This window comes from Epinephelus lanceolatus, chromosome 21, assembly GCF_041903045.1.
Source record: "Epinephelus lanceolatus isolate andai-2023 chromosome 21, ASM4190304v1, whole genome shotgun sequence".
In the NCBI taxonomy this organism is placed as follows: Eukaryota; Metazoa; Chordata; class Actinopteri; order Perciformes; family Serranidae; genus Epinephelus; species Epinephelus lanceolatus.
This window is the reverse complement of record NC_135754.1, coordinates 19,532,114-19,558,765: the sequence shown is the minus strand read 5'-3', so window position 1 is coordinate 19,558,765 and position 26,652 is coordinate 19,532,114. Positions and strand designations below refer to the sequence as shown.

Genomic DNA, 26,652 nt, shown 5'->3' with positions numbered 1-26,652 from the left:
TCATTGTATAGTATGTCGTCAGAAATATCATCGTGAAAAAGTCATAGTATAGTACGTCGTCAGAAATACCATAAAAAAGTCATAGTATAGTACGTCGTCACAAATATCATGAAAAAGTCATAGTATAGTATGTCGTCAGAAATATCATCATGAAAAAGTCATAGTATAGTATGTTGTCAAAAATACCATAAAAAAGTCATAGTATAGCATGCTGTCAAAAATATCATTAAAAAGTCATAGTATAATATGTTGTCAAAAATACTATAAAAAAGTCATAGTATAGTATGTCGTCAAAAATATCATAAAAAAGTCATAGTATAGTTTGTCATCAGAAATATCATAAAAAACGTCATAGCATAATATGTCATGGTAAACTCAACAGGTCGGTCTACATTTGATGAATTAGTGATGTGTAATGACACCATTCCATGCTGTTGGAGGACCTCACCAGTTCGCTGTTGCAATTGCACTCATTCTTTGCTGTTCTCCTCACTGACAGGTCTAATGAGTGGTGGAGCAGGCTCAACTTTCAAAATGCAAATGAATGTTAAAGGACATTTCTACATCCATTCATAGCTACCTGTGGGAGTGGAAACAAGGCTTGTGGATGTGTGCCTCATTCACAGCGACTGAGATATAAGAGGTAAAAACAGAAGCAGGGGTACATGCATTTTTATAAATCTGGAGAAAAGAATACGTGTGCGCGCATTTCTTTGTGGTGCTTGCATGTGTTATAGTATTTGATATATTACCGGATTACTATCACTCACCAATTAATGTTTAAGTATAGCAATTTGTGTTATGTTTGGGATGAACATATGTTTTGTATGGAAAATCTTAATCTGTAAATCTGTCAAATAAATGTCGTGGAGTAAAAAACAAACGCACAATTCATAAAGAAATACCAGACAAAGTTTGCATTGCATTCAATACAAAATAGTTGTGGTTTAATCTTTTGGGAACAAAAAATGGCAACAACTAAGTGTCACTTCTCATAACCAGCAATATCTACAGGAAAGAAACAACAACGGTTCCTTCTATCAATTACCATTTCCCACCAGGTTAAAATGATAACTTCAAATGTATTTCATGTGGTTTGCCTTTGTGTGCATTTTTTCACATTCTGTCTGTTCTGAACATTAAAACGTGTTCATTTCAGTTTCACTTCCCCTCAGTCTTCATGCCTGCAAAGAAAACCTCTGTCTGCATTTTATTTTCTCAATGTCAAGGTTGAAAATGCTTTTTTGTTTACACAGCTTCAAAAACACTAGTGTCTGTACAAATTCCTATGAAAAAAATAGAAATGACAGTTCTGAGGGGAACAAAAAAAACAAATAAGAAATCCGTCATAAAAGAACATTAACATGCCTGATTGAACCCTCGTGTTTCTTTAAACCATTTCTTGACATTGTTTTTCCCTCCTGGTTAGTTTGTCCGTCGACACCTTGGATTTTATTTTCTCTCAAGGGCTACAATGACACACAAAATACAATTTCCCCAAGAATGACATCCAGTTGTGCGTTGCTATTTTCTGTATCCACTCTATACAGTTTTTTCCTCGGCTATTTAAAAAATGAAAACGGACGCAGATGAAGCAGAGTTCTATATGGGAGTACAGGTGTTGTTTCTGTCACTTGCTGATAAATCTTCTTAAAGGGTACTTGTTCTTGGTGGTCCAGCTGGGTCATTAGTCCATGAAGCTTGCTTCAATGTGTGCTTGCCTACAGTATTTCTACTTTACTGCTGGTAAGGGTTGACGAGGGGTGACCTGTGACTTTAGTGCAATGTTTTCCCAACTTTCTTTGGGAGAATTAATGATGACTTTGTCCCATATCTGCTTTTTTGACTAGCCCTTGGTTGTCTTTCTCAGGTGGGGGTGGCTTCTAGTTTGTAACTAACAGGCCCACTTCTTCTTTAGTCCCTTACAGGCCCATGTGTCCGTTAGTTTGGGGGCTTCTTCGACTGCTCTGCTCCAGACACCACGAACAGAGCAGGACAGAGCCTCGTGATAAAATAGACAGTTAAAGACTTAATTTATCTGCACTTGTCCTTTCAGCCTCCAAATTTCCAGACAGTTGGCTCTTTTTGGGTTGTTGTGTCCAGTCCTTCCTCCCGAACGGATTCCAAAGTCGGAACTAACAGGATGTCGAGGGATTTAGCTTTCACACACGGAAAAGAGCACAATGTCAGACCTCACTAAGCCGGAGCCGAGGAGAAAAGGGGAGGGGTGCTGTGGGTTTTTTTGTAAACAACAAACATCCACTTCACGAGCCCACCTGCCCCTCTCTTCCACCTCCTCTTCCTCCTCCTTCTTCTTCCCTCCATCTTTAGAAGAGACTAAATACAGCAGGTTTGGATGGGGCAGAAGGGGGAGATTCAGGGGGGAGGCTGTAGGTAGTGTAGTAGGTAACAGCAAGGGGAGAGTTTGTCCCTGTGTGAGGGGGGGGTCTGTGTGTCTTCGTATGTATATGCATGTGTGTGTGCGTGCATGAGTGTACAGGTCTTGCTGTTAGGATTGTTTGAGGCGCTTGCGTGGGGGGCCGAGGAAAGGGCACTGGGCTGAAGCCAGGGAGCGGTAAGCTTCGGCCACCAGGTGTGGATGAGACGCCACCATGGACTTCCAGCCTGCTGTCTCCATCACCTCTGCAGCGTGGCTGGAGGACAGAAACAGAAAACAGTAGTTTAGGGAAAAAGGTTTGTACAAGTAAAATTTTAGATATAATTGCTTTCTTGATTACTGTATTTGGACCTGAATATAACAGAATATTTCCTGGAAACCAGTAGGGGTTGTCTTATATTACAGGACTACACATTACATGTACACAAGACCAGACTCTCTTTTTGAATAGAAAGACTATCGGTGAACACCAGCTCCGACAGAGTGTTGCATTACAGGTTGTTTATAACCTTAATGCTGCTAGGCTAGCAAGCGTCTTTAAGTTCGTTGCTAGGGTTTCATCCGCCCTAATAGTGTCTCATTAGCCCAGTTTAACCTGCAGCAGCTTCTGGGGGCCTAAAATCAGGGCTGTCTTATATTCTGTCCAGTATAGTCATTAATTAACACGAGTATAAGGCGGTCAAGGACGTTTTTTGAGTTTTCCAAACGTTTTCAAAATCTGTTTTAAGGGTTTCCAAAACACTGACGCAGTGTGGATGCTAGGCGTAAACATAGCCATAGTTGTGCCTTTTTAAATGAAAACTTACTGCTGCCCCCTAATGGTCGACCAAACGTTATGGCTGGACCATGTGGGAATTTAATTTGAAAGGACAGACACAGGAAGAGGCCACGCTCAGCAGTCAGACAAGAGTCACGTTAATTCCTGTGGTTGTTACACAGGCTAGTTAATAACATGTCGGAAGGAAATCCAAAGTGTGGGATCATTTTGAGAAGGTGAAGGATGAACCCAAGGTGATATGTAAACTCATCTTCATTGGTCGACAACAAACATGACGTATCATCTGAAACATGGAAGTAGCTACATGCCCATTAGCCACTTAGCACAATCATTACTGCTTTGCCGACAGCGTCATTAACAGGCGGCTCGCTCTCTGTGTGACGTGCACTTGTAGATAAAATATAGGCCTATATTAATGAAGGTTCATTAGTACGGTTTTGTATTTCTCTGTAATGTAGCACAGTGTTAACAATGTTACTGATACTATTCTTTCTCACACCTTCAACTCAAACCATTGTGTTGCCCCGCCCAAAATATATCATTTAATAATTGAATTTATATCGTAATCACGCGGGCGACTAGTCGACTAATGGCCCTAAATGACGACTATTGGTGGACTAGGAAAATTCTTAGTTGCAGGCAACCCTAGTGTAGATACAGTCAGGTCCATAATTATTTGGACAATGATACAGTTGTCGTCATTTTGGCTCTGTACACCACCACAATGGGTTTTAAATGACTCTCAGCTTTCATTTAAGGCTTTTTTCAAAAATGTAGTATGAACCGTGTAGGAATTACAACCATTTCTTCACACAGTCCCCCGACTTTAAGGGCTCATAAGTATTTGGACAAACTAACATAATCATCAATTAAACAGTCAGTTTTAATACTTGGTTGCAAATCCTTTACAGTCAATGACTGCCTGAAGTGTTGGACACACAGGCATCATCAGATGCTGGGTTTCTTCCCTGGTGATGCTCTGCCAGCCCTTTACTGCAGCTGTCTGCACTTCCTGCTTGTGTTTTGGGTGTTTTGCCCTCAGTTTTAGCTTCAGCAAGAGAAACGCATGCTCAATTGGATTCAGGTCAGATGATATGACTTGGCCATTGCAGAACATTCCACTTCTTTGCCTTAAAAATGTCTTTGGTTGCTTTTGCAATATGCTTCAGGTCATTGTCCAACTGCACTGTGAAGCATCATCCAATGAGTTTTGAAGCATTTGGTTGAATCTGAGCAGAAAATGGTGCCCCAAACACTTCAGCTTTCATCCTGCTGCTCTTGTCAGCAGTCACATCATCAATAAATACAAGAGAACCAGTTCCACTGGCAGCCATACATGGCCATGACATAACAGTACCTCCACCATGCTTCACTGATGAGGTGGTGTGCTTTGGATCATGAGCAGTTCCTTCCCTTCTTCCTTCTCTTGTCTTCCCATCATTCTGGTAGTTGATCTTTGTTTTATCTGTCCATAGTATGCTGTTCCACAACTGTACAGGCTTTTTAGATGGTTTTTGACAAACTCTAATCTGGCCTTCCATTTTTAAGGCTAACCAACGGTTTGCATCTTGTGATAAACCCTCTGTATTTATTCTAGTGAAGTCTTGTCTTGCTTACAAGAGCATCAGGATGAAAGCTGAAGTGTTTGGGGCACCATTATCTGCTCAGATTCAACCAAATGCTTCAAAACTCATTGGATGATGCTTCACAGTGCAGTTGGACAATGACCTGAAGCATACTGCAAAAGCAACCAAAGACATTTTTAAGGCAAAGAAGTGGAATGTTCTGCAACGGCCAAGTCATATCATCTGACCTGAATCCAACTGAGCATGCGTTTCTCTTGCTGAAGCCAAAACTGAGGGCAAAACACCCAAAACACAAGCAGGAAGTGCAGACGGCTGCAGTAAAGGGCTGGCAGAGCATCACCAGGGAAGAAACCCAGCATCTGATGATGCCTATGTGTCCAACACTTGAGGCAGTCATTGACTGTAAAGGATTTGCAACCAAGTATTAAAACTGACTGTTTAATTGATGATTATGTTAGTTTGTCCAAATACTTATGAGCCCTTAAAGTCGGGGGACTGTGTGAAGAAATGGTTGTCATTCCTACACGGTTCATACTACATTTTTGAAAAAAGCCTTAAATGAAAGCTGAGAGTCTGCACTTTAAGCAGGTATTCATTGTTTCATTTAAAACCCATTGTTGTGGTGTAGAGAGCCAAAATGACGACAACTGTATCATTGTCCAAATAATTATGGACCTGACTGTATATCAGCCTGAAATGCCATTTCAGTGGCACTTAGAGAAATTGTCTCTGATTGGCTCGTCTGGTTGAATTATTTTTTCTTCTTAACCTGATATCAACATTTTGTAAAAAAAAAAAAAAAAAACAACCTGATTTATCCCGTGATCTGTTCAGGGAGTTTTGACTGCCGGGTTGAACTCATGAACGTAAGACAAAGAAAAGCCACAAATCCAACTAAAACACATACTACAGAATGTTTGGCATCTTAGCTTGAAAACTTACGTAAATGATTCATACATTCTAATAAATTATGCTAGTTTTTTTCTGCCAGTCAATTAATCAATAAATTGACTGCTTCAGCTTTATAAATATAAGTGATAAATGGTGTGTAGTTAAAAGAGGGGAATAATCTGAGGGGACAGATATGAGCTGAACATGTTCAGACTTATTATCACACATTCATCTGAGTCAAAAGATGAGGTGACGGCAGACCTGGTGAGGAGTCAGGCTGCCCCAATCCTTCTGAAAGCCTCGGCGGGGTTTAATACTGTCACACAGACCGCTCCATGAGGGGACATGTGACATTAAATTATTAACTGTGACACCCAGAGATGAGGTGGAAGGGTGAGACTGAGTCCTGGTACCACCAGTAATGATGCCAAGAGAAAGAGGAGATGTAACAGACGGACACAACAACAGAGACAAAATGTTCAGCGGACTCTTGAAGATCTGGGAGTCTGTATAAAAGGTGCTGGAGACCTAATTATAAGTGATAATGTGTGAACTTACTAGTTGATGAAATCGACAGCCTGTGTTTTGAGCTGGTCGGCGCTGTGCAGGTCAGCCAGGATGAGGATCTCAGCAGCGTTTTCCACGGACAGACTCGTGCACAGCGCGTCCTCGCACATGACCTTCAGTCTCTCCAGAGCATACTGAAAGAGAGGGCACACATGGTGAGTACACTGTCTGTCTTCATCAGTATTCATGTGGGTCGCTGTGACAGGTTAGATGATATTTGCAAATATCATTTCAGCGTTTAAAATGACAGTGAAACATCTGTGGCCGTCCAGTATGAAACTGTGTGTCAAAGTCAGTCTCCCATTTGGTGTCAGAGAGTGAGATCAGTGTGAAATCATCAAACTGTTTCTTAAAATCCTGATGGCTCTCTGAGTTAACTGGCTTAGTGGATACTGTGCACTTAATCCATCTTATTACCTTTACCTGAGGGAATATCTCAAAGCTCACAATGCATGCTGCCAACAAAATATTATGCAACTCTCATCATATTAAATACAGCCAAGACGGCAATATTAACAGCTGCAGCAACTTATGGTGCTGTGCACAGTATTAAGCCCCTGAGCAGTATGGTTCAGTTCAGTTCAGTTCGGTGCACTTTTTTCCTGTTTCCACTGTGAAAAGTTGTGGATGGTATCAATGGAACTGTTCCGTACTGTCCCCATTTTTGGTCCCCGCTCTGTTGGGGCACCTAGCACACAGATCTGGTACTAAAAGGTGGAGCTGTGAACACTGCAGTCTGTTGATTGGTCAGTGGCGGACGGTCACTCTGCTCAGGGCTGAGTTGTGGCTGGTTTTGAGGCTCATGTAACCACTGTTCATACCGTGGAGAGTTTTATTAGTAAACTGTAACTATAAAATGAAAGGATGTGTTGCTGCCTCACTGGTCCGACTGCCGGCAACTTTTAAGGTGGAATGTTTACTTGTAATGTTACTCAGTGCATGAGTTGACAACGTGAATCAGTCAACACACCTTAAATTTCACTGTGACTTCACCATACCGAAAGTGCTAAATAACACAGATGTCAGTAATGCTCCATCACAAAACTATTCCCTGCTGATAACTCCTGAACTGCAGCTGTCCTGTAAAGAGGGCAGGTAGAATGAACTGACTAAAAGGCACCCTAGAAGGTACACTGTCAGTTGGTTTCAAACACTTTTACCATTCGCTTTAAGTTAAGTTTTTAATTCAATTAAATACAGTATACGCAGCGATTTGCACTCTGTGGCATTAGTTATTACTCTGGCACAGTCCAAATCCGCAGTGGGAGGCTGCCTGGACACTGCAGGGAGAAGGACTCGCCTTCCAGTCTGTTTTTGTCTTGTTTAGCTGATGGACATATTCGGGTGATGCAGTCGTAAATTAATTGTTGGCAGCCATGCTGAGAGCTCTGTCTTTTAATACAATAACAGCTCAACAGGCTGCACCTGCAGCAGTTGTGAAAGAAGGAACCGCAACATTCCAATCATGGACATTTGTGTCTCAGTTTCGGTCTTGGTTTCAGAACCACTCCTGGTTGTACTGTGATATTACCTTGTCAGCTGCTGCCAGTAAGTCATCAGCCATCTTGTCCAGGTTGGGAGCCTTGTCAGTGTAAATGAAGCACATCATCTCTTTGAAAACCTCCGGCTCCACATCGTTGATCTCCACGCGGTTCTGACAGAAACAGACGAGGAGTAAGAGGGTTAGATTCAAACATTTCACCATGACGTGACTTTCAACTACAATATCTATGATACCTGCCAACTATCTAATCAGGTTTTTTAATGATGCCATAAAAACAATAGTCTCTTATATTCACTATTACAGTTTTTCTTTTAATGCACAAATTGAAGGAACTGACGGTTTTACACTTGACTGAAATTTTATTTCATAAATATATATATTATATATTTTTATAATTTCATGTGACAAATAAATTGATTATTTATATTGCTGATATTCAGAAATGAGTAACGGTAAATAAATAACTTAAGATGGCTTAAGATTTTTCAGTACCATATACAGTTTTATATTAGTGAATGTGAGAAAGTGCATTTCATTATCTATGGGCCTGTAAATCTCTACAGTCTATTCATTCATTCTTTACGGTTCATCATGCTAGGTAGTTTCACTTGCTTAAGAAATTTTTTTTCTTTTTCTACAGTAGGTGTGAGAGACTGACAGAGAACTCATAGCAACATGACCGACCTTCAGTGTAAATGATGTGATGAAGATGAAAGTTAAACTACTTGATGAATTCTTCTGCTTTTAAACATATGCAGTATTTGTGCTGAATAATGGTGCAACAACTGGATTATGATAAAACAGGAGTTCCTATTAATTCTTGTGGTTCTGAATTAAGTTCTCTAGAGTTAAAGAGATAGCTCGAATAATCTGAAGTGGGGTTGTATGCTGTCCTTATCCATAGTCAGTGTATGACCTACAGAGGATAGCAGTTGGCGCTCCCCCAGTTTGGAGAAGCAGGCTGAAGTACTGACATTGAGGCTCAGTAATGTACTGCTGTGGAAGGGGGCAGCAGCAAAGCAAATTTCAGCCATCTTAAAAAAGTCACACCTAAAACATCAACATCAGTTTAAGTGTAGTCTCGCTCACCAGACCTTTCTCAAGAAAAGAAAGGTCTGGCTGCACCGACTCTCACTTTAAGATTGGAGAAAAAAACGCCCCGGCTCTTTTTATTTCTTTCAGCCAATCACAATCGTTCTTGGCGGTGCCACAGCAACGGTGCACTTGAAAACTGCTACACAACCGGAGGTGGTAGGACGGGACTTCAGCGGGTGGCTTGTTCCACCCAATGAGAGGCTGATCTATGCAGAGAACTTCCGCCCACTCAGACTAGTTTAAGTGTACACTATATTTACAGTATTTTCATGGCCTTAACCTTGCTGTCAGACAGTCCTCTCTCACAGGGAACTGAAGCCGTTAATACCCATCTGTGCTCTCTTCAAAGTCAGACTCCTTTGAACACAACAGTAATTTTACCTCACAGAACACAGAGGTTGCCCGTCTACCATCTACCACTGCTTTCATCAGTCAGATTGTTTGTTATTGTGTGACTCTGATGAATCCAAGCTAACCCTTTCAGAACACCAAAGTCACACATTAAAAGAAGCTGCAGTAGTCCAATATTGCTCCAGTTCTGTGAGGGTAAAATTACTGTTTTTGTCAAAGGTGTCTGGTGGCTGGAGCACAGATAACTGCTTCATTTCCCTGACAGAAAGAGCTGTCTGACTGCAAGGTAAAGCAGTGAAAATATTCTAAATAAGCATAAACTTAAACTGATATTGATTTTTTAGGAGGCTAAAATATGATTTGCTTTTGGCCCCGTCCACAGCAGTACACTGTTTAGCTTCCATGTCAGACTCTAGCCTGCTTCTCTAAGCTGAAGGTGTGGCGACTGACATCTACTGCATGTAATACACTGACTGTGGGGATTCCGGCTTCCTCCCACAGTCCAAAGACATGCAGGCGAGATTTATCGGTGACTCTAAATTGTCCGTAGGTGAGAATGTGAGTGTGAATTGTTGTCTGTCTCTATGTATCAACCCTGTGATAGTCTGGTGACCTGTTCAGGGTGCACCCCACCTCTCACCCAGTGTCAGCTGGGATAGGCTCCAGCAGCCCTGCGACCCCAAACAGGATAAGCTGTTATAGAAAATGAATGAATGAATGAATGAATGGAAAAGTACCCCATAGAACCCCACTAAAAAAATCTAAACTATCCTTTAACACATTTAGAATTTATGACTTTCATGGTATTTTAACAAGTGATTAAATGTGATAAATGGTGCACATGGTGTTCTGTTCTCAATCTGTATGTACACACAACATTAATAAACTACTAATCCGCTACAACACTATTTTACTTATAATTATATATAATGTAATGGATGTCTTAGATTCTAATTAGATTTTGTTCCATGTTTATAATGTACATCTAATCAGTAGGAGCACATTTGGACGAAGCCTGAGATCTCAACATTTCATTGCCTATGACTGCTTCACTGTAATTGTTGTGTACATGACAATAAAAGGTACAATCTGTTGTTACTTTTCACACAAAATAAACTCTACATTTGAAATATGTTGATGACTGGGTGGAACGGTTTAATCTTTAGAAAAGTTGGCAACACAAAATCTAAAATGGCCTTGCTTTGGGGGAAAAAAACACATCTTTGCAGCTTCTCCTGCTGTTTCATTTCTTACAGTCACATGTGCACAGATGAAAAAAAGCAATTCTCTGCTTCTGCGGCTTTGTCAGTGAAGGATGAATCCTGACCCCCAAGTACGGCAGGACAATTTCATTTCAGGTGCGCTATCATTCAGTTTCACCAAACAGCTCTGCGCTGCAGCTGTCTGACAGCGCACAATCCTTCACTCACTTTAAGTCCTCAACACAGCAGGGAAAGTCTGAGCAGATGAGCACCTGAGGAACAAAACAAATTTATTTCACGGAATAAAAAAAAGCATTGGGACCATGGGCTCACCTTTTTGCTTTCCTCCATCTCGTGCTCAAACATGGCGCTGAATACAGGGGAACGTGCTGAAAGCAGGGATACAGAGAGATGTTAGGCCAACAGCCAAAATGTTAATGTATAAGTGTGTGATCAGGAAACAGCAAGAGGGAAAACTAATTATATTACATTTTCTAAACAGCAGGAACAAAAAACAGAACAAAGAAAATACGTGAAGTGTGTGTGACTCATGTCTGTACCTGCCAGGATGGCTTTGTGGGCCTGAAACTCCTGTCCAGCCACACAAAGGGAACAGTCCGTGAAGCGCGAGTTCTCCCACAGGCCCCCCAGCTCGTCTGCTAGCCGACAGTCAGGCACCTTTACCATGTTCATGGTGTTCTGCCCAGATATGTTGACCGAGTCCTGCACCACACTCACCTGATGGAGAGACATTACATGAAATACTCCATAATGCTTTGTAAAGAGACAAGGTATAAACACAGAGACTGGGCAGTGTACCTCACAGAAGAGCGTGAGCTTGTCATCAGGTAGGAGACCGTTGGCCTCATCTAGGAGGAAATCTCTCCGGATGAACTTTTTAAAGCCCCAGTCTTTCCCCTGGACAAAGCGATAGGCCCTCTGGCTTTCTGCAGACAGCCAGGGACACAGAGAAGTCACAAAAAGGTAAGTCAAAGGAAAGGTGTCATTTTTCTAAAAAAAAAAAAAAAAAAGTACACGCCTAAAATTGTGATATTACATCTAGAATATGACTCTTTTATGGCCTTTGCTGCAGTTAAAAGTTCAAGTCATTTTTTATTTAAACAGCGCCAAATCATTACAAGTTATCTAACGACACTTTTCATACAGAGCAGGTGTCGACCAGACTCTAACTTACAGAGACCCCACCATTCAAATGAATTCCTGCCAACAGCAAGCACTTATTATTTTCCTCTACTGTTCAACAGTGGCAAAGAAACACTTCCTTTAAACAAGCAGAAACCTCGAGCGAACCAAAGCTCTATGGCTGGCAACCACCTGCCTCTGCTGTTGGGGTTGAGATAGACTGAGAGATGACGCTACCCCGGTTGACTCACCCATGGCTTTGGTCTCCTCTCCCTTGGCATTGAGGATGGAGAATTTGAACTTGGCGCGAACCTCTGCCTTCGGACAGCTGACCAGCAGCAGGTAGAGAGACAGGTAGTCTTTGCTCTCTTCATCCAGGCCCTTAGGATTCACTCGCAAACACCTGGCGATGGTGGAGGATGCAATAATTAAGATCTTGTGTAAAAGAGATATGTCTCTACGACATACGGGACATGAGATATGCCCATTCAAAGTTTGCAATTTCAATTGGTTGTTATAGTGCCACCCTTTGGCCAATTGATGTAATACTGATTCATTCGCATCCTCCCATGACCCTCTACCACTGTGCCAAATTTCACATGGATTGACCAAGTCAGGGAGAAGAAAAACGTGGAACAGGCACGCACGCACACACACACACAGAGTTTTCATCATTTAGTAAGATTTCAGGTAGCTGACATACATGAAGGGAGAGGAAGAATGCTGTACGTGGGTAAACAAAGGGTCACACATTGACACATATGAGGGCTACGCTACGTCGACAGCTATAGAAAATAAATTTGCAGTTATGTTATGTTACGCTACATGACTTTTAATGATTTTTACTAATTCCATGACTTTTCCATTCCTGGAAAACCTGATTGTGAAATTCCATGACCTTGTTGTGAGCAGTTTCATGTAGGACCAATTTTCTTTCTACTGAACAACACTCGCCAACTGTATCACCACAAATAAGGAAACGTGAACTAGCTAACATTACAGCCCAGCCAAGGAGGACACCATTCATTTTTGCATCTCACAACGTCACAAGCACCAGCCTGTCATCAATGAGTCAAAGCACGCTTCCTCCAGTGTGGTGAGGCAGTTGATGGGTGTAGTTCAGCAGAGAGAAAATAGTTCCTTCATGAAACTGCTCACAACAAGGTCTGTGGATTATTTTGAGTAACCGGGTCATAATTTCTGGAAAGAGACATTGCTGTTGAGTTTTTATTTTCGAAGGACAGAATGCCTGTAATAACATTTGCCTCAACAGTCCACTTGTTGGACACTACAGTAAGATTATAAATACTGGATATCAGAATATGATGAAACAAAGCAGCTCTCTTGCCCACCCACCATTTCAGCTTATCATTGGCCCCAGAAGAGAAGGTGGAGCTCTTGATGACCTCACCCATCTCCTCACGACAGAAGCTGAAGTTGTTGATGGTCCACATGTAAGAGAACTTCACCACTTTGATCTGACAAACGAAAAAATATTCAGTGAAGCTCAGACTATTTGATTTATTTGAGATTAAATGTAACACTGTCACTGGTTTACCTGTGTGTAACACCAGCTCTCGGCCACAGGCCCGCTGGACATTTCCGCAGGGGGAGGGGGACTCGGGACTCTTGACATTGCCAGCGTGACAGAAGGTGTCGGGGGCAAGAGGGTGAGGAGAAGGGATCCGTCACTTCCACTTGTCAGTATTCAGTCCTGACGTCCATCTGCATCAGTACATGCCAGATGGAAGCAGTTTGCCCCCTAGAAAGAGACAATGTGAGTGTGATTAGTTAATCAGACCAGAATTTAAGTCCCATCTCCTTGAAACTCCTGTTTAGCCTGAAAGACATTTTTCTAACAGAGAGGCAGGCAATCACAGAAAACCATTTTCAGAACAGCTCATTGGGATGCAACACACAAGCACTGTACCTTTCATTAATCCAGTTAAGATTCAATATCATTTAATTCATGCAGCCACACTGCCTGCTACTGAGGTCTGTGGTGTTGTGGCTAGATGAATTGTCCCTGACCCATTGGGGGACAGCGGGAGATCGATGGCCCATGCCTGTTCTGAGATCAATAGCCGCTGCAATTGCAATTAAGTCTCAAAAATGAACTGTAAATAAACAAGCTGCCTCCGGGACAGCAGTGGGGGTTGGAGCCACTGGCCAAAACCAAGGTTCACAAATTACCTTCAAGTCACACACTCACAGGAAAGCTATGCAGACCTGTGATACACACTTTTTTCCTTCAAACTAACAAACTTCAACAGCATGTGTGTGTGTACTGTTAAGGTTATCCAGCCCTGACGCCTGGTTCTCCTTGACCATTTAATGCCACAAAATATTCACTGCACTGTAAAACTCTGACTTTTCTGTTAGAGATGGTATGATGGAATCAATAAAAATAAACCTTGAAAACATCAACAGTACACAGCCTACAGTATTTTAGCTATTTATAAGTGGCAACAACAAACTGCACTGAACAACACAGAGCAACAAAACAACGTTAAATCACAATGATTGAAGTATTCTGACATTTCAGTCTACTGGAACTCTCAGATCTCACACAAATGTGAAATCTACACATTAAAAGGACAAACTGGTGATATATGAATATATTCTGTATTTCTCTATAAGTCACAAAGACAACACACTGCCTGTGTGCCAAAACTGATGTATCTTGCTGCCCCGTGCTATAAACCTCTATTGATGTCCAAAAAATTACTTTAAACACATCACCAAGCCATACTGTTGCATTGGCTGCAATATTTAGGAGCCATTATGACATGCACTGTCCTGCTGGTTTGAATATTCTCTGAAGAATCTTAGTTTACAAAGTACTTTGGCAGACAAAGCAAAAGCAAGAATAGGCAATGTAACAACAGGAAGCCAAGAATTTAGGTAAATAAAGGTAAAGTTAAGATTGCAGTGCATTAGGCACAGTCCAGACTTGCACAGATGTTTTTCCTCCTTCCCTTTAAACAAAACAAACAAACAAAACTGTCCACACAAGCACTTCAAACAAATATCTTTCCAAATAAAACTGCAAAAACACAATTGAAGCACTATCAAGATCATGCAAAACCAACAGGCAGCACATAATCCCAACCCTAAAGCCAGGCAAAGAAGAAGAAACAGATGTTGGCCAATCTGAAGCCTGAAAAAAGTTATTACCAGAAGGCTTCCTGGAGCTGTGACCTCTGTAGTGGAAGAGTAACTGTACAGTTATGTGTAATCACGTAAAAAGTCCTGTTAGTGAGGTTAGACCCAGCACTATTTGGGCCACGTCCACTACTGCACAAAATGTTGCATCATTTGTGATGCCTAATAAAGGAGATAATGGTGCACACTCTGACGTTACGAGCCAAAAACTCCCCGACTATATATCAAAACTGAAAACAGAGTCTCTGAAAATTTTCAGTTTTACAAAGGGTACCTTTTCAGTGACCTAAAAAGCAGCTTGCGTGTGGACGAATGGCTGAAACAGAAAAACGTCTACGTGTGGTTAAGGCCTTAATACATCACTAATAACAGCCTCCACTAAATGCACTACTTCTCATGTTTGAGTTAAGTTTATTTAAAAACTACAATATCCATCTAATATAGAAATGTATCCCTTTTTAAAAAAAAAATAAAACTAAATTTGTGACCTGATGAGCTCCAAAAACAAGCTAGGACCTTTGTAAGGTATTGAGAGATAAATCAACAAATTATTAGTTCTGGTCTCTTCATGGGATTTTTGGGTTATACTTAAAAAATACATATACATATAAATAACAGAGATGAAAATATCTAGTAATTCAGAGAAAGTAAGAGAGGAAATTCAAATGATTGCACATGAGAAATGACGGAGCACGAAGGCATCATCTCATGAAAACAGTAAATTTGGTTTGCTGCAAAAATATTAACCCAATATTAGCAGCATGAACAAACATTTCCAGATTAGCCTTTCTTATCTCACTGCAAGATCGGTGTTTTTCACTCCTGTACAATACCAGTCCGTTTCTGTCTGGCTCCTCATACTGTCAATCTGTGGTCAATTCTTTTTCCACTGTTCAATATCTTTTTTTTCTGTTTCACCACTTCTTTTCTATTTCACCGTTCCTCTAACCCTTCATCCGTCTCTATCTTCCTCTCACACCCAGAGCCTTCAATGTCTTCATCCATAAATTCAATTTGGGTCAGAATGCAGCATAACAGATTGTGACGGCTGGGAGCCGAGCTCTCTGCTCCTGATGATTACACTGAATGAAGGTGATACATTGACAGCGACGCTGCTTAGAGGCTGTGTGTGAATTGTAGCATCTGAACAGACTGCGAGCTGAAAAAAACTTTACGACAGACTTAAACAGTTTTTAGTTCCAGTTCAGTTCTACCACAGACTTACAGCCTCAGCAGATCCTTTAAATAAAGTTTCATTTAACTGTGTAATTAAATACTGTATGCGTTTATAACATTACAAATGGCCTCAGTATTCTCAGGGTGTTTAGGGGACCACCGACAACTCAAACTACTTACACACTACTTGTCACAAAGGCTTGGGCAGTATCATGATATTAGGGTTTACCAGGGTATACAGAAGTCCCATCGATGTGATTCTCAATATCGTCATTAAATACTTATTGTAGTGCACAGCAAGCGCCACCAGAGGTCAGTCTCCAATATCTACTAATAGATCAGGCAGCTGAGCTAAAAGTCGCTGCAACATGAAGTGGTGGAGGGATAACGTCCGAGTCATGCTGCCTTCATGAGCAGCATATGCGCGCCGTGGAACCTTGTTGTTTGTTTCTGTTGCATCTGAATGTGAATGTGAAGTGTGAGTTAATGAGGCAGTTAAGCCAGTCTCAATTCCGTAACTGAAAGAAACAAGAATTTAAAAAGGTGTATGGTTGTGTTTCACTATTTAATACGGAAAACAGATGTGAGAATATTACTTTTCTAAATATTTTGTGGGTTTCTTTGTTGTATTTATTAGTTTGAAAAAGCTAAGAGAGCTTGCACAAGTAACAAACTTGTCAGCTGGGTTGGTTAGCGCTGCTCACTCTAAGGGCCTGTCCCATTTCCACTTGGTATTGAGTGTCCTCGTTTGCAAGATAACCCTTGATGAGGGAAGTGAGAAATATTAGGGTAGAGATCTTTAAACGGGACACTGCTTCACACAAATCGGCGTGGCCGATGTGCAGGCATACGTCACGCGTAGTAGCGACGCAATGAAAATTCCGGCTCCAGCGCTTATGTTGTGGTGTGTGCTATGTTTATTCTTCTCCGTCTGATGAATCAACAGCGAAGAAATGCTGAAAACAGGAGGCGCCTAAGACATCTTCTAGTTCTGATTGATTTTGTTTGGGTAAGTCGATTTGTTTAATAAATATTTTGACGCTGTGTTCAACCGAGTTGCTGATGAGTTTATGCTAGCCCAACCATCAGTTGTTTGTATAGCCTACATTCCTATCATACAGTAACAAATTGTTTTCCAAAACTTGCCGAAGTTGCTGACTTCGCAAGGTGTTCTGGGAAATGTCATCTTCCACTTCGTTTTAAGTGTGGGTTGGGGCTCCCTTGGAATCTAGGGCGGGTTTTAAGTGTTGGAGACCACTTCCACTACCTCAGTTCTGTTTTGGGACACCACTCGCCTAAACTTGAACGCACACAACTAAGTGTAGGTTGGTATTTCTAGGGGAAGTGTGGGTATTGGGACAGGCCCAAACTGTCCATCATAGACTGAAATTTCAGAAAGTATGAAGGTATGAAAAATTAGATACCGCCCAAGCCTAATGTCACATTCACCCCTTCACACATGCATTCATACACTGATGGTGGAGGCTACCATAAAAGGTGCCCCTTGCTCATCAGTTAAATGTTCACAGGTACTCACACACTGATGGCACAGCCACCGGGAGCATTTTGGGTTTCATTATCTTGCCTACGGATACTTTGACATGCAGACTGGAGGAGCTGGGGATGACCCACTGTACCTCCTGAGCCACAACCACCCAGTGGAAAGAAAAATTGTACGTACTCTCAATTCTGGTAACAATCCCATGATGCAATGTGTCACCTTTAATAGATGTAAAATGATAAATGTAAATACATGCTATATAGTATCTTTATGTAGTATGAAACTGGAACATTTCTAAATTCTTCAACAATATTATCTAGACGGTAACAGTGTGGAATAATTGCCTGCACACTCTCCATCTCTCTACTGATCAGAACACCTTTATAGATGGGACAGGATGTTCACAGCATGAATACTCTGCTAAACACTCTGCTGGAACTTAAAGACTAAGTCACAGCCAAAGTGGAGTTCAGTGGAGGAGGAAAAAGCTTGTTCTCGAGGCAAAAGGGGTTCATACTGGAAAAAGTATGAGTGTAATACGGATGCACGTATTATCTCAGCAAGTGAGATTATAATTACCGATAGCAGTGGCTGATGTTTTTCTGTTGTGTCACATCAATGTTGTGCAGGCTAAAAAGCAGGACTCGAAACTAACATCTTCCCACGGACTATCGAAAACATGCTGGGACGAACAGAGATCTTCTCCAGGATGCCTTCAGGACGAACGGATGCAATAAACTCACGTTCAACACGAAACCTAAGACAGAGCAACTGAGGAGGGATCCCTCTTCCAGGACGGACAGACGTGCAATAGATGTCGTACAGAACAGATCAACATAATAAAATAACAGTAATCCGTATGATACAATGAGACCTAAAGAGAGACAGAGAGAGATGCAGTTGTGTTACCACTGCTCCCATTACATTACTATGTTGGATGAACACAAACCAGTCCACACAGGAAGCTTTGTTCTGCCTAGTTTCAAGACTGTCTTTGAAAAATCCAATGAATGGAGAACCAACCAATCTTCTTGATTTTTCAACAGTGGCGACTGGTCAGACGGACTGAGACAAAGATAAAGGAAGGGGGTAGAGGGAAAGAAAATGAAAAGTAAAGTGAGAGAGAAGCCAAATGGAAAAACAGGTGGCGAATGAAAGATGGGCCACCTTCTGTGGAGCCATTCGAAGAGATAAATTGCCACAAAAAGTGGTTAGATGGAGACAAAAGAAAATCAAACAGAGGTATGAGAGAGAAATCAAATACAGATTCTGGGACAGGTATGAAGACACATGCTGAATTGAAAAGGTCCCTGCACACAACAGTTTCCTGCTGAACTACCCCATTGAGATGTGAACTAAACAGATTATAGGACAGGTAGTCCATTCATAGAGAAACAGCTGAACACATATCAGCCACAGATTGTAAAGTTACAATCCTTAAGATTGTGAGAAAACTAAATTTTGCTTCTACTCATGGTAGTCACTTTTTCTGCAACAGCCATTCCAAGTATTTACATTTTATTTAGATAAGTAAACAAAAAATTTTATTAGAAATTTGATTGTATTAATTAGCCTAGCAGCAAGCAGAGATTCCCTCTGCTCATATGAAGCCAGGATAAATCCCTGAAGGTTAAATCACACACAAGACTTAAAATGCTGTTCTTGTGGAGGCTTTACTGTCTTCACAATTTATTGTTTCTTATCTGTGAAATTAAAGTAAATAAAAGCTTTGTTTCTACTGAGGGAAATGGTTACAACTTCAAAAGATAGAAAGAGGTATACATCGCCACAACGTGTAATTACATTTCTGGGGAGGTGCACTTCAGGCTACTGCACAGACTCTACGTCGACACAGAGCCTACGGCGTAGGTAAGTATAAATTCCACCTAATTACTATCTGCGTGGTCAAACCAGCTGCCGCTAGAATTGGAGTGCCCCATATTCTGACCTCTTAAATGCACTGAAACGGCTCAGGATATGTGACCACATCTGCTTTTCAAAATAAGTTGTTAACAGAGAATTTACAAAACACATATATGGAAATTACATAATTGGATTAGGAACAATAAAAATGTTAGATGTGTCCCTTATAAATTAAAAAATCCCACTAAAGTGCAAGAGAAATTATTTTACTCTTTGATTTTGGGTTGCTGGAGAAAAATCTTGACATATAAATTTCAATTAAAGGACAACTCTGACTCCATACAGCCTCAAAATCAAGCATTTTTACTTAAGATTTACTTAAGTCCCACATTTGTGGACATTGAAACAGCTCCAAACTTCAGAGCTAGGTAGCCAAGTCTGTGACCCAGAAAACCTGATTGCAATTGTTTATCAAGAATGCTGCTTTAAAGACAATTGTCACTTCCTGTTTGTTGTTTTCCTGACAGCTTATCAGCTTTAATTTTTGCACAAAGGAGCAGCCATTGTGAGCTGTCAGATGAAGAGGCGCAGCAACATGCTGCACATCTCCAACTCAAAGGTGACCAAATCAACCAGAATAAAATGTTAAAGATTACAACTTAAAGTTTTACTCTACCTTTACGTGACTCGCTACACCAACCAAACTATGGAAGATCTGTCGATCAAAGAGACCTGAGTTTCCAAAAACAAAACACCAGCACAGGTCGAAGGCAGCGTGATAAATTCTAGTTGTCAGCTGAACCTTCACCAGACAATCCATACACTTATCACCAGTACACATTGATTATCCCAATAATCTGAGCAAGGCTTTTTAAAATGTTACAGTCTGTGATCAAAATCCAAACAGCAGACGGCAAAACTATTTAACAAAAATCAATTCAAAATTTAAAAGATGGTAGAAGAGAGGAAACAATCTACAAGCTGTTCATCACAGTCGAGGTGGTATTTGTTACCACAATAACAGAGTTAGATATGTAGGTCCAAAAACAAAAATCCATATAATTAAAATGTGTGAATGTGTGGAGATATGATATATGAGGTGGCAGTTAAGATCACAATGCTTTTTTCCTGACATTTCACTCCCCCCACCGAAAAAAAAGGAGAATCAATCTCTGCTCTAAATTAAAGACTGGAGGTATGGAGGCATTTCAGACGGCAATTTCCAAGGGGGATGAAAAAATTGCAACCCTTGTCGAAGTGTCAGTGAACACAATGTCTATTTCCAAAGCTTTGGTCTTTGAGGACTGCAGTAAGCCACAGACAAACCTTAAATCTATAATTGGTACAGGGACCGGGGATCGATTGCACAGCGCGTGTTGGGCCTCTGTGGGAGCGATTTCATATTCTGCCCTTGGTCATGGTGCTTCTCCTTTCCTAAAAACTCAATCTCAGAGAGGTATGAACTATTGATTTTGCTACAGCGATCAGCTTGCCTCGCTCTCATCCCTGACTTTGTGCAGACCCACAATTACATTGAAGGGGATTTGAGCGGGCAAAAAAGCATTAGCAACCAGGCTTCACCTCCTGCCTGTACTTCCTCGCTAAAACCCTCCTTTCTCCGCCAGGCATGGGAGGTTAAAGGGAGGAGGGACCTCAATGCATATCTAATGTCTCCAGTCACCTGGTTCACACCATTACCAACAGTTACACTTGATGTGTTGACCTCTGAGGGCAGATGCTCCGGCAGGCTGCAAACGCTGCATGTAGTCCAGTCATTAAAGCTTTAAAAAGGGGGTCTTAGGGGCATCTGAGGAGCAGTTGAACTACACTGTTTCTGTTTTTCAATTTGGTTAATTTGAGCTTTATTATGACTTAGTGATTTTGCTTTTCTTGGAAGTTGTAACAGGAAAGACAACTGATATTATGATTAATTAACCTTCAAAAATATTGTGATTTCCTTGAAATAAGGCTGGGTGATATGAAGAAAATCAAATACATATATGATATTTTTGACCATTACCTCAATATCAATATTGCAGTGATATTATAGTGTTGACTATTGTTGCTTTCACAAAATATTTACAGTGATATTACAATGATTACAACTGGGGGTTACCCAATTGCCCTGGGCAAGTAAAAGGCCATGTTGGGCTAGCAACTCGCTTGCTCTAAGAAAAAATAAATAATTTTCAAAGAACTGATGATGGAAGTAGGTAGGTAGTAAAATATCTCGCTTCCTTCTTGTCTCCATTAAAGAAATGCTCATTGCTCCTTCTTTGTCCCAAACTAGGCCTGCATTTTTGGAACCTTGTCCAAAATTTAAAAAAAAAAAAGGATTTGCAACCCTGCACTCTCATACCAGTGTTTGGGGTTACAGAGAACCTTACTACTCTGACCTGTGGACAAGCCGATATAATGGCGTATGCGTCTCTATTAGCTTGTCGCAGAATTTTGCAAGAATGGAATTCTCCTAACCTCCCATCATCCTCTGCCTGGCTTCAAGACCTGGTATTTTTTTGTCAAACTTAAGAAGATACAATTCACTCTTAGTGTGCATTCACACCAGGATAGTCCGGGGGACTCGGTTCGATTGGGCGGGTAATGCCTAACAAATCCAGACCCAAATCTAGAAAGATTTAGGGTCTGGCTATGAGTAATGCAAATGGCCCAACTCAAGGGGCGGCACCAAGCATGCATTTGAAAATATCACTTCATGCAATTGGATAATACTACGACCAATCAGAACAATACACAGGGTGACGTATCCATATCCGGTCGGCAAAACAGCAAAAACGTCCTTCTTGCAAAGTAAAGATTCGAGCGCCGTCTTCTGTTCCTCTTTTAGAGAAAAAGCCAAGTCTAACTCGTTCATTGTAGCAGCCAAAGCCATTTCAAACAACTGGTGTTCATCCGTAGCCATCTTGCAATGTTTACTGACTGATTCCCGACCTCGTTGTTGCAGCGCTTTTGTCATCTGTTTAGCTCACCTCTGGCCCGCCTATATCAGATACACCGATGTGATTGGTGCAGCTCGGCTTCAAGGGCATGGGTAATGAGCATCATTACTGATTGACAGAGTGACTCGCTGAGCAAATTCAAATTGTGCTCTAGCGAGAACTCTGGATTTCCAGGGTATAACAATTACACACTTTAATTTGGTTCGGTTCACTTTCACACTGCACTTTGTAAAGCAGACCAAACCACCTGGACAACGTCACACAGTTACAACAGCTGCTCGTTTGGGGGCGGTATTGCCCAAAACAACCACTGCCCAGGAAGAAAAAAAAGCATTAGGAAAAGGAAAATCTGGCTCATCGATTGGCCAGGACCAATTGATGACCAATAAGGTGTTCAAACCTAATTGTTTTTTTTACAAGAAGCTGCCCAGTATGAGCTTTTTTTTTTTTTTTTTTTTACCTCTGCTTCTCCTGGTTCGCGCTGTTGGCTTCTACCCAAAACGCATTGTGCTCTATGTCACTTCCTCTCCTGGGTTCGCTGGATAGTCCGTTTGCATTTCCCACTGTCAGCGAACCACACCAGGGTTTACTTGCAAGTGAACCGAGACCCCCAATTTTCAAGCGGACCAGGGTCTGCTCCTTTGGTCTGCACCAGAGTTCCAATGAGCGTTCACATCACTCCAAACGATCCGAACTATCTGTGGAAGTGTGGTTTGTTTAAAGTGGATCAAATAGCGCCAGTGTGAATGTGTCCTTAGGCGCTCTGAAGACTGTTTCTATAAGAAATGGCAATGCTTGATAGTTTATTTTAATAGCCTTCGAACGCTCCTGAACAGAAGAGAAATGTTATGTAATTGTACATTATTGCCATTGACTCTTACGCACTGTTATCCAAAAGACCTTCTCCTCTTTTTTCCCTTCCTTTCTTTTATTTACTTATCCCCATTTTTCTACTGTACTTTATTTTTTTGTATGAAATCAATGTTACTGTGTGTTGTTCAACCTGTATCTCCATGAACTTTCAAGGTAGGGACAGCAGGGTATGGGTGGGAGATGGGGAGGGATGTTTGTTAAGAAAAGAAAAAAATGATGGAAAGGGAGTGTTTCAATTGTAAGTCTGTATAATTTGCAGTTATCTTTCAATAAAAATGTCATTAGGAAAAAAAAAAAACACATCACAGTACTCACTGAGCGCTTTTGAGAAAACGGTGGTGGGTAAAGATAAGGTTAATGAGCTGAAGCACAGGTTAGCCTTTCAATTATTCCCGAAACAGGAGTTTAGTTGGGTCATGTTTGAGGATGTGAACATAACTCAACTATGTATTGCATAGTGTGCTTCAAGTTTGAGAGCAAGGTGGATAAATTGTGATAATTTTTCAAAGGCAAGTCGACCAAGTGCCATAACAAGAGGTGCTTCTTGCATCGCATACTTTGTACTTGTTCTTTTTCATTTACTTAAATAAAGATTAAACCTGACAACTAACTGTAGTCTTTGTTACTTTATAAGCACCAATAAATTAAACAATTTGTAGATTTCTGTTCCACTTATCCGACACCGCAAGCAAAAGAAGAAGAAAAAGAACCCTGAACAGTCTGTTCAGAAAATTACATCCCTTTACTTGAATGCAGCCTTTAAAATAGACAGCCTTAAAACTAGTCTCATATCACAGTATCAATAAAATATCAATATATTTCCCAGCCCTATCTCAAAAGGCACCCAACAATCTGATGGCTTAAAATACTGGACAAGCTGCAACGGACTGTATGATGTTTCAAATAAAATTCATGTACTCAGAGTATGACAGACACTGTTGACATGTGGGCCACCATGTATCGCAAATGAAGCCTCTCACCTTCTTATTCTTTTGTATTGACTCATGTTCTATTTCTGTCCATTTCCAAAGGGTGGCTATGAAAAAGGGGATATAACGAAACTATGTACAACCAGAGAGGCAGAGATCAAGACTAAAATTAAATTTAAAAAGAGTAAATAAAATGCTTGTAGCAGTTTGGCTTCACAAATTGGACGTTACAATCTAATATCCAGACAAATACGAGGACACAATAGAGAAAACAAGGTCTCACAAGTTTAACATATTGCACCCATTTTTCCCCAGTGAGACAGCATAACGGAAGAAAATATTTGCTTCTGGCCCTGTTTGTCATTTTAGAAAAGTATGTATAGTATCAATATCCACATCACAAAAAGCTTCATCACATATCACATGAAAACCACCAGAAATCAACAAAATGATTCAATACCTCTATTAAAAAACTCATATTGCATTTCTTATGCAGGCTTAAAGTAAAATTGTGACTCAAAATCAAAATATAAATATCTGCCCTACAGCAGATAACTCAACCACTAAATTGTTTATGCCTGCAATTATCAGATCCCTCTTTATGCCATCAAGAGAACAGTGTTACGATTCTTGGAAAACACATACTGAGCATTTTAAGTTGTACGAGCACTTGGGGTAGAGAAATCTGACATCAGCTTCCAGTAAAGGAATATTTTAAAATAAAACATTGTGACTCACTTTCTTGATACAAAAATCTGATCACATGCATTGTTGAGATGAAAACTGATTTGAGACTTTAGCCGCAGTTCATCTTTTTCCATAATCACATTTATATTTTACACTGTGGACAAAATGCGCGGACGCAGTGGATTTTACTTTGGGTCATCACACTAAAGGTGAGCTCAGCTAAACCCAGTTATGTCTGCTCAGTATATCTGCAAGGCAAAGACATGGACTCAGGAAAAACCTGAATTGAATTGTGGCCCATTTTAAATGTGCTGTGCGGCAGCACTTTGACTTTCAATATTAGGCAAAAAAAATAGCAAAAAGACAAGAAGAGACTGCAAGTGCTGCAAGAAAGCCAAACGAAGAAGCATTTCAAATCATTATGTTACCACTTACAACACCATAGTCTTCATAAATGACTAATGTTTATATTACTGTGTCCACCACCACCATGAGAGATGCAGAAAACTTCCTCACAATGAGAAGCAAGGACATTAGTGGTGATATCACTGCTGTGGTGTTTGGTCTGCTTCCAGTGAACCTGACTCATTCACCACTGTGCATGTACTGATGCACCAACACTGCTCACTCCTTCAGGGTCACACCTCATTTATCTTATCACTTTCTTCTCAGACAATTAGCATGACAGCTGGTCAACCAACTGGTTTGTGGACAACTTGAGAACACAAACTATAACAGCATGAGCACTTGTAAGGCTAAATATACAACATGAAATCATCCACTACAGTGCATTAAATAGCTCTAATTGAACCCATATGGTATACTTTGTAATATTAGTAATAATAATACAGTAATTATTACGTATATTAAAATGCAGCCGTATTAAATGTGCCGCTGTTTAGTTAAACTACTAATAGTAGCAGACAGTGTTGGGAACTGACACTGGCACTGTGCTGTTAATGTAGGCGGTGACAGGAGCAGGTAGTTAACCTGCTAACAATACAGATTATCGGCAAAGGTATCTTACTTTGAATTGGCGTTTTACTTTAACTCCACGTTAACACCAGTGTGTTCACACTGAAAAATAAACCCCACACAGTGACGACAAGTTGTGACACCGTTGCAAACAAATAAATACTGTACATAATCCCGATAGCACGCTAGCTAACTGAGCGAGCTAGCTAGCTAGCAGCTAACCCTAAGCCAAACAAAAAGGTCGGGGAAATTGCCGCAAGTCTGCGGCTAAAAATGCGACATAACAGCCTTCACCGTGTGTTTTGAAGTCTTTAGCTCGTATATCGCTGCGCTCTGTTTTATTTATCGACGGGCTTACCTTGGTGTTAGGTTAATTATGACGCTAGTTGTCCGGGATCTTCTGTTGTTGTTTGCTAGCAGGCTAGCTGTCTGTGGAGCTGGCAGACATGAGTAGTCTCACGCAGAGCGCCCCCTGCTGGCTCGGGGTGATTTAACAGCCCATTTAAAAAAAAAAACAGAAATTAGATATTTCTAATATACATAATATTTATTTATATATATTCTCATGCTTACCTGTTTGTAAAAGGTGAAAATTAGTTACTAGTAACTAGTAGTGTCTATAGTTCACTCACATGGGTGCTGGGGCCAGTGTTTAATATTTCCACCTGTGAAAACAAATGTATCTTAATTTAATCAGCACACTGGATGAGCTATTGCACTGTGCCAAGATTATTAACACAGCGCACCAAGATTAATGAGTATCAACCGCTAAAGGTTTGATTTAATTAAAATGTAGATGGAATTAATCTCTGGATTCATCGGTTCACCCCGAAGGTGTCTTTAATACATCTTTAACCTCTAATGTGGAGGCGAGGTTCTCCATTAATCCAGCTACAATAACAGGGCTTTGCTTATTTCATTAAAATGATTTGTTTGCACCAGTTGGGCTGATTGTGATAAGGGTGAGTTGTTATGAATTTGCCCCATCTAGTGGACACGGGCAAGGTACTG

At 40.8% G+C, this 26,652-nt stretch overlaps 1 protein-coding gene across 1 annotated transcript; it reads right to left on the bottom strand.

The window, feature by feature from the left end:
• Positions 1–920: 920 nt before the first annotated feature.
• LOC117247708 (speckle-type POZ protein) lies at positions 921–26,092 on the bottom strand. Its single transcript, XM_033612325.2, has 10 exons — positions 26,000–26,092; positions 13,074–13,277; positions 12,872–12,993; positions 11,767–11,918; positions 11,192–11,319; positions 10,933–11,110; positions 10,706–10,761; positions 7,752–7,874; positions 6,212–6,354; positions 921–2,654 (listed from the first exon to the last, which is right to left on the bottom strand). The coding sequence occupies exons 2-10, from the start codon at positions 13,149–13,151 to the stop codon at positions 2,510–2,512; spliced, it is 1,125 nt and encodes a 374-aa protein (XP_033468216.1). The 5' UTR covers positions 13,152–13,277; positions 26,000–26,092; the 3' UTR covers positions 921–2,509.
• Positions 26,093–26,652: the final 560 nt, after the last annotated feature.

Bases quoted from the DNA above. Each gene is read 5' to 3' on its own strand.
- LOC117247708 (XM_033612325.2), bottom strand. From the start codon at position 13,151: ATGTCAAGAGTCCCGAGTCCCCCTCCCCCTGCGGAAATGTCCAGCGGG. The intron at 7,875-10,705 runs GTGAGCCCATGG...TGTTTCTGTCAG, and splicing joins AGATGGAGGAAAGCAAAAAG to AACCGCGTGGAGATCAACGA. The intron at 6,355-7,751 runs GTAATATCACAG...CCTCTCTTTCAG, and splicing joins TACTGGCAGCAGCTGACAAG to TATGCTCTGGAGAGACTGAA.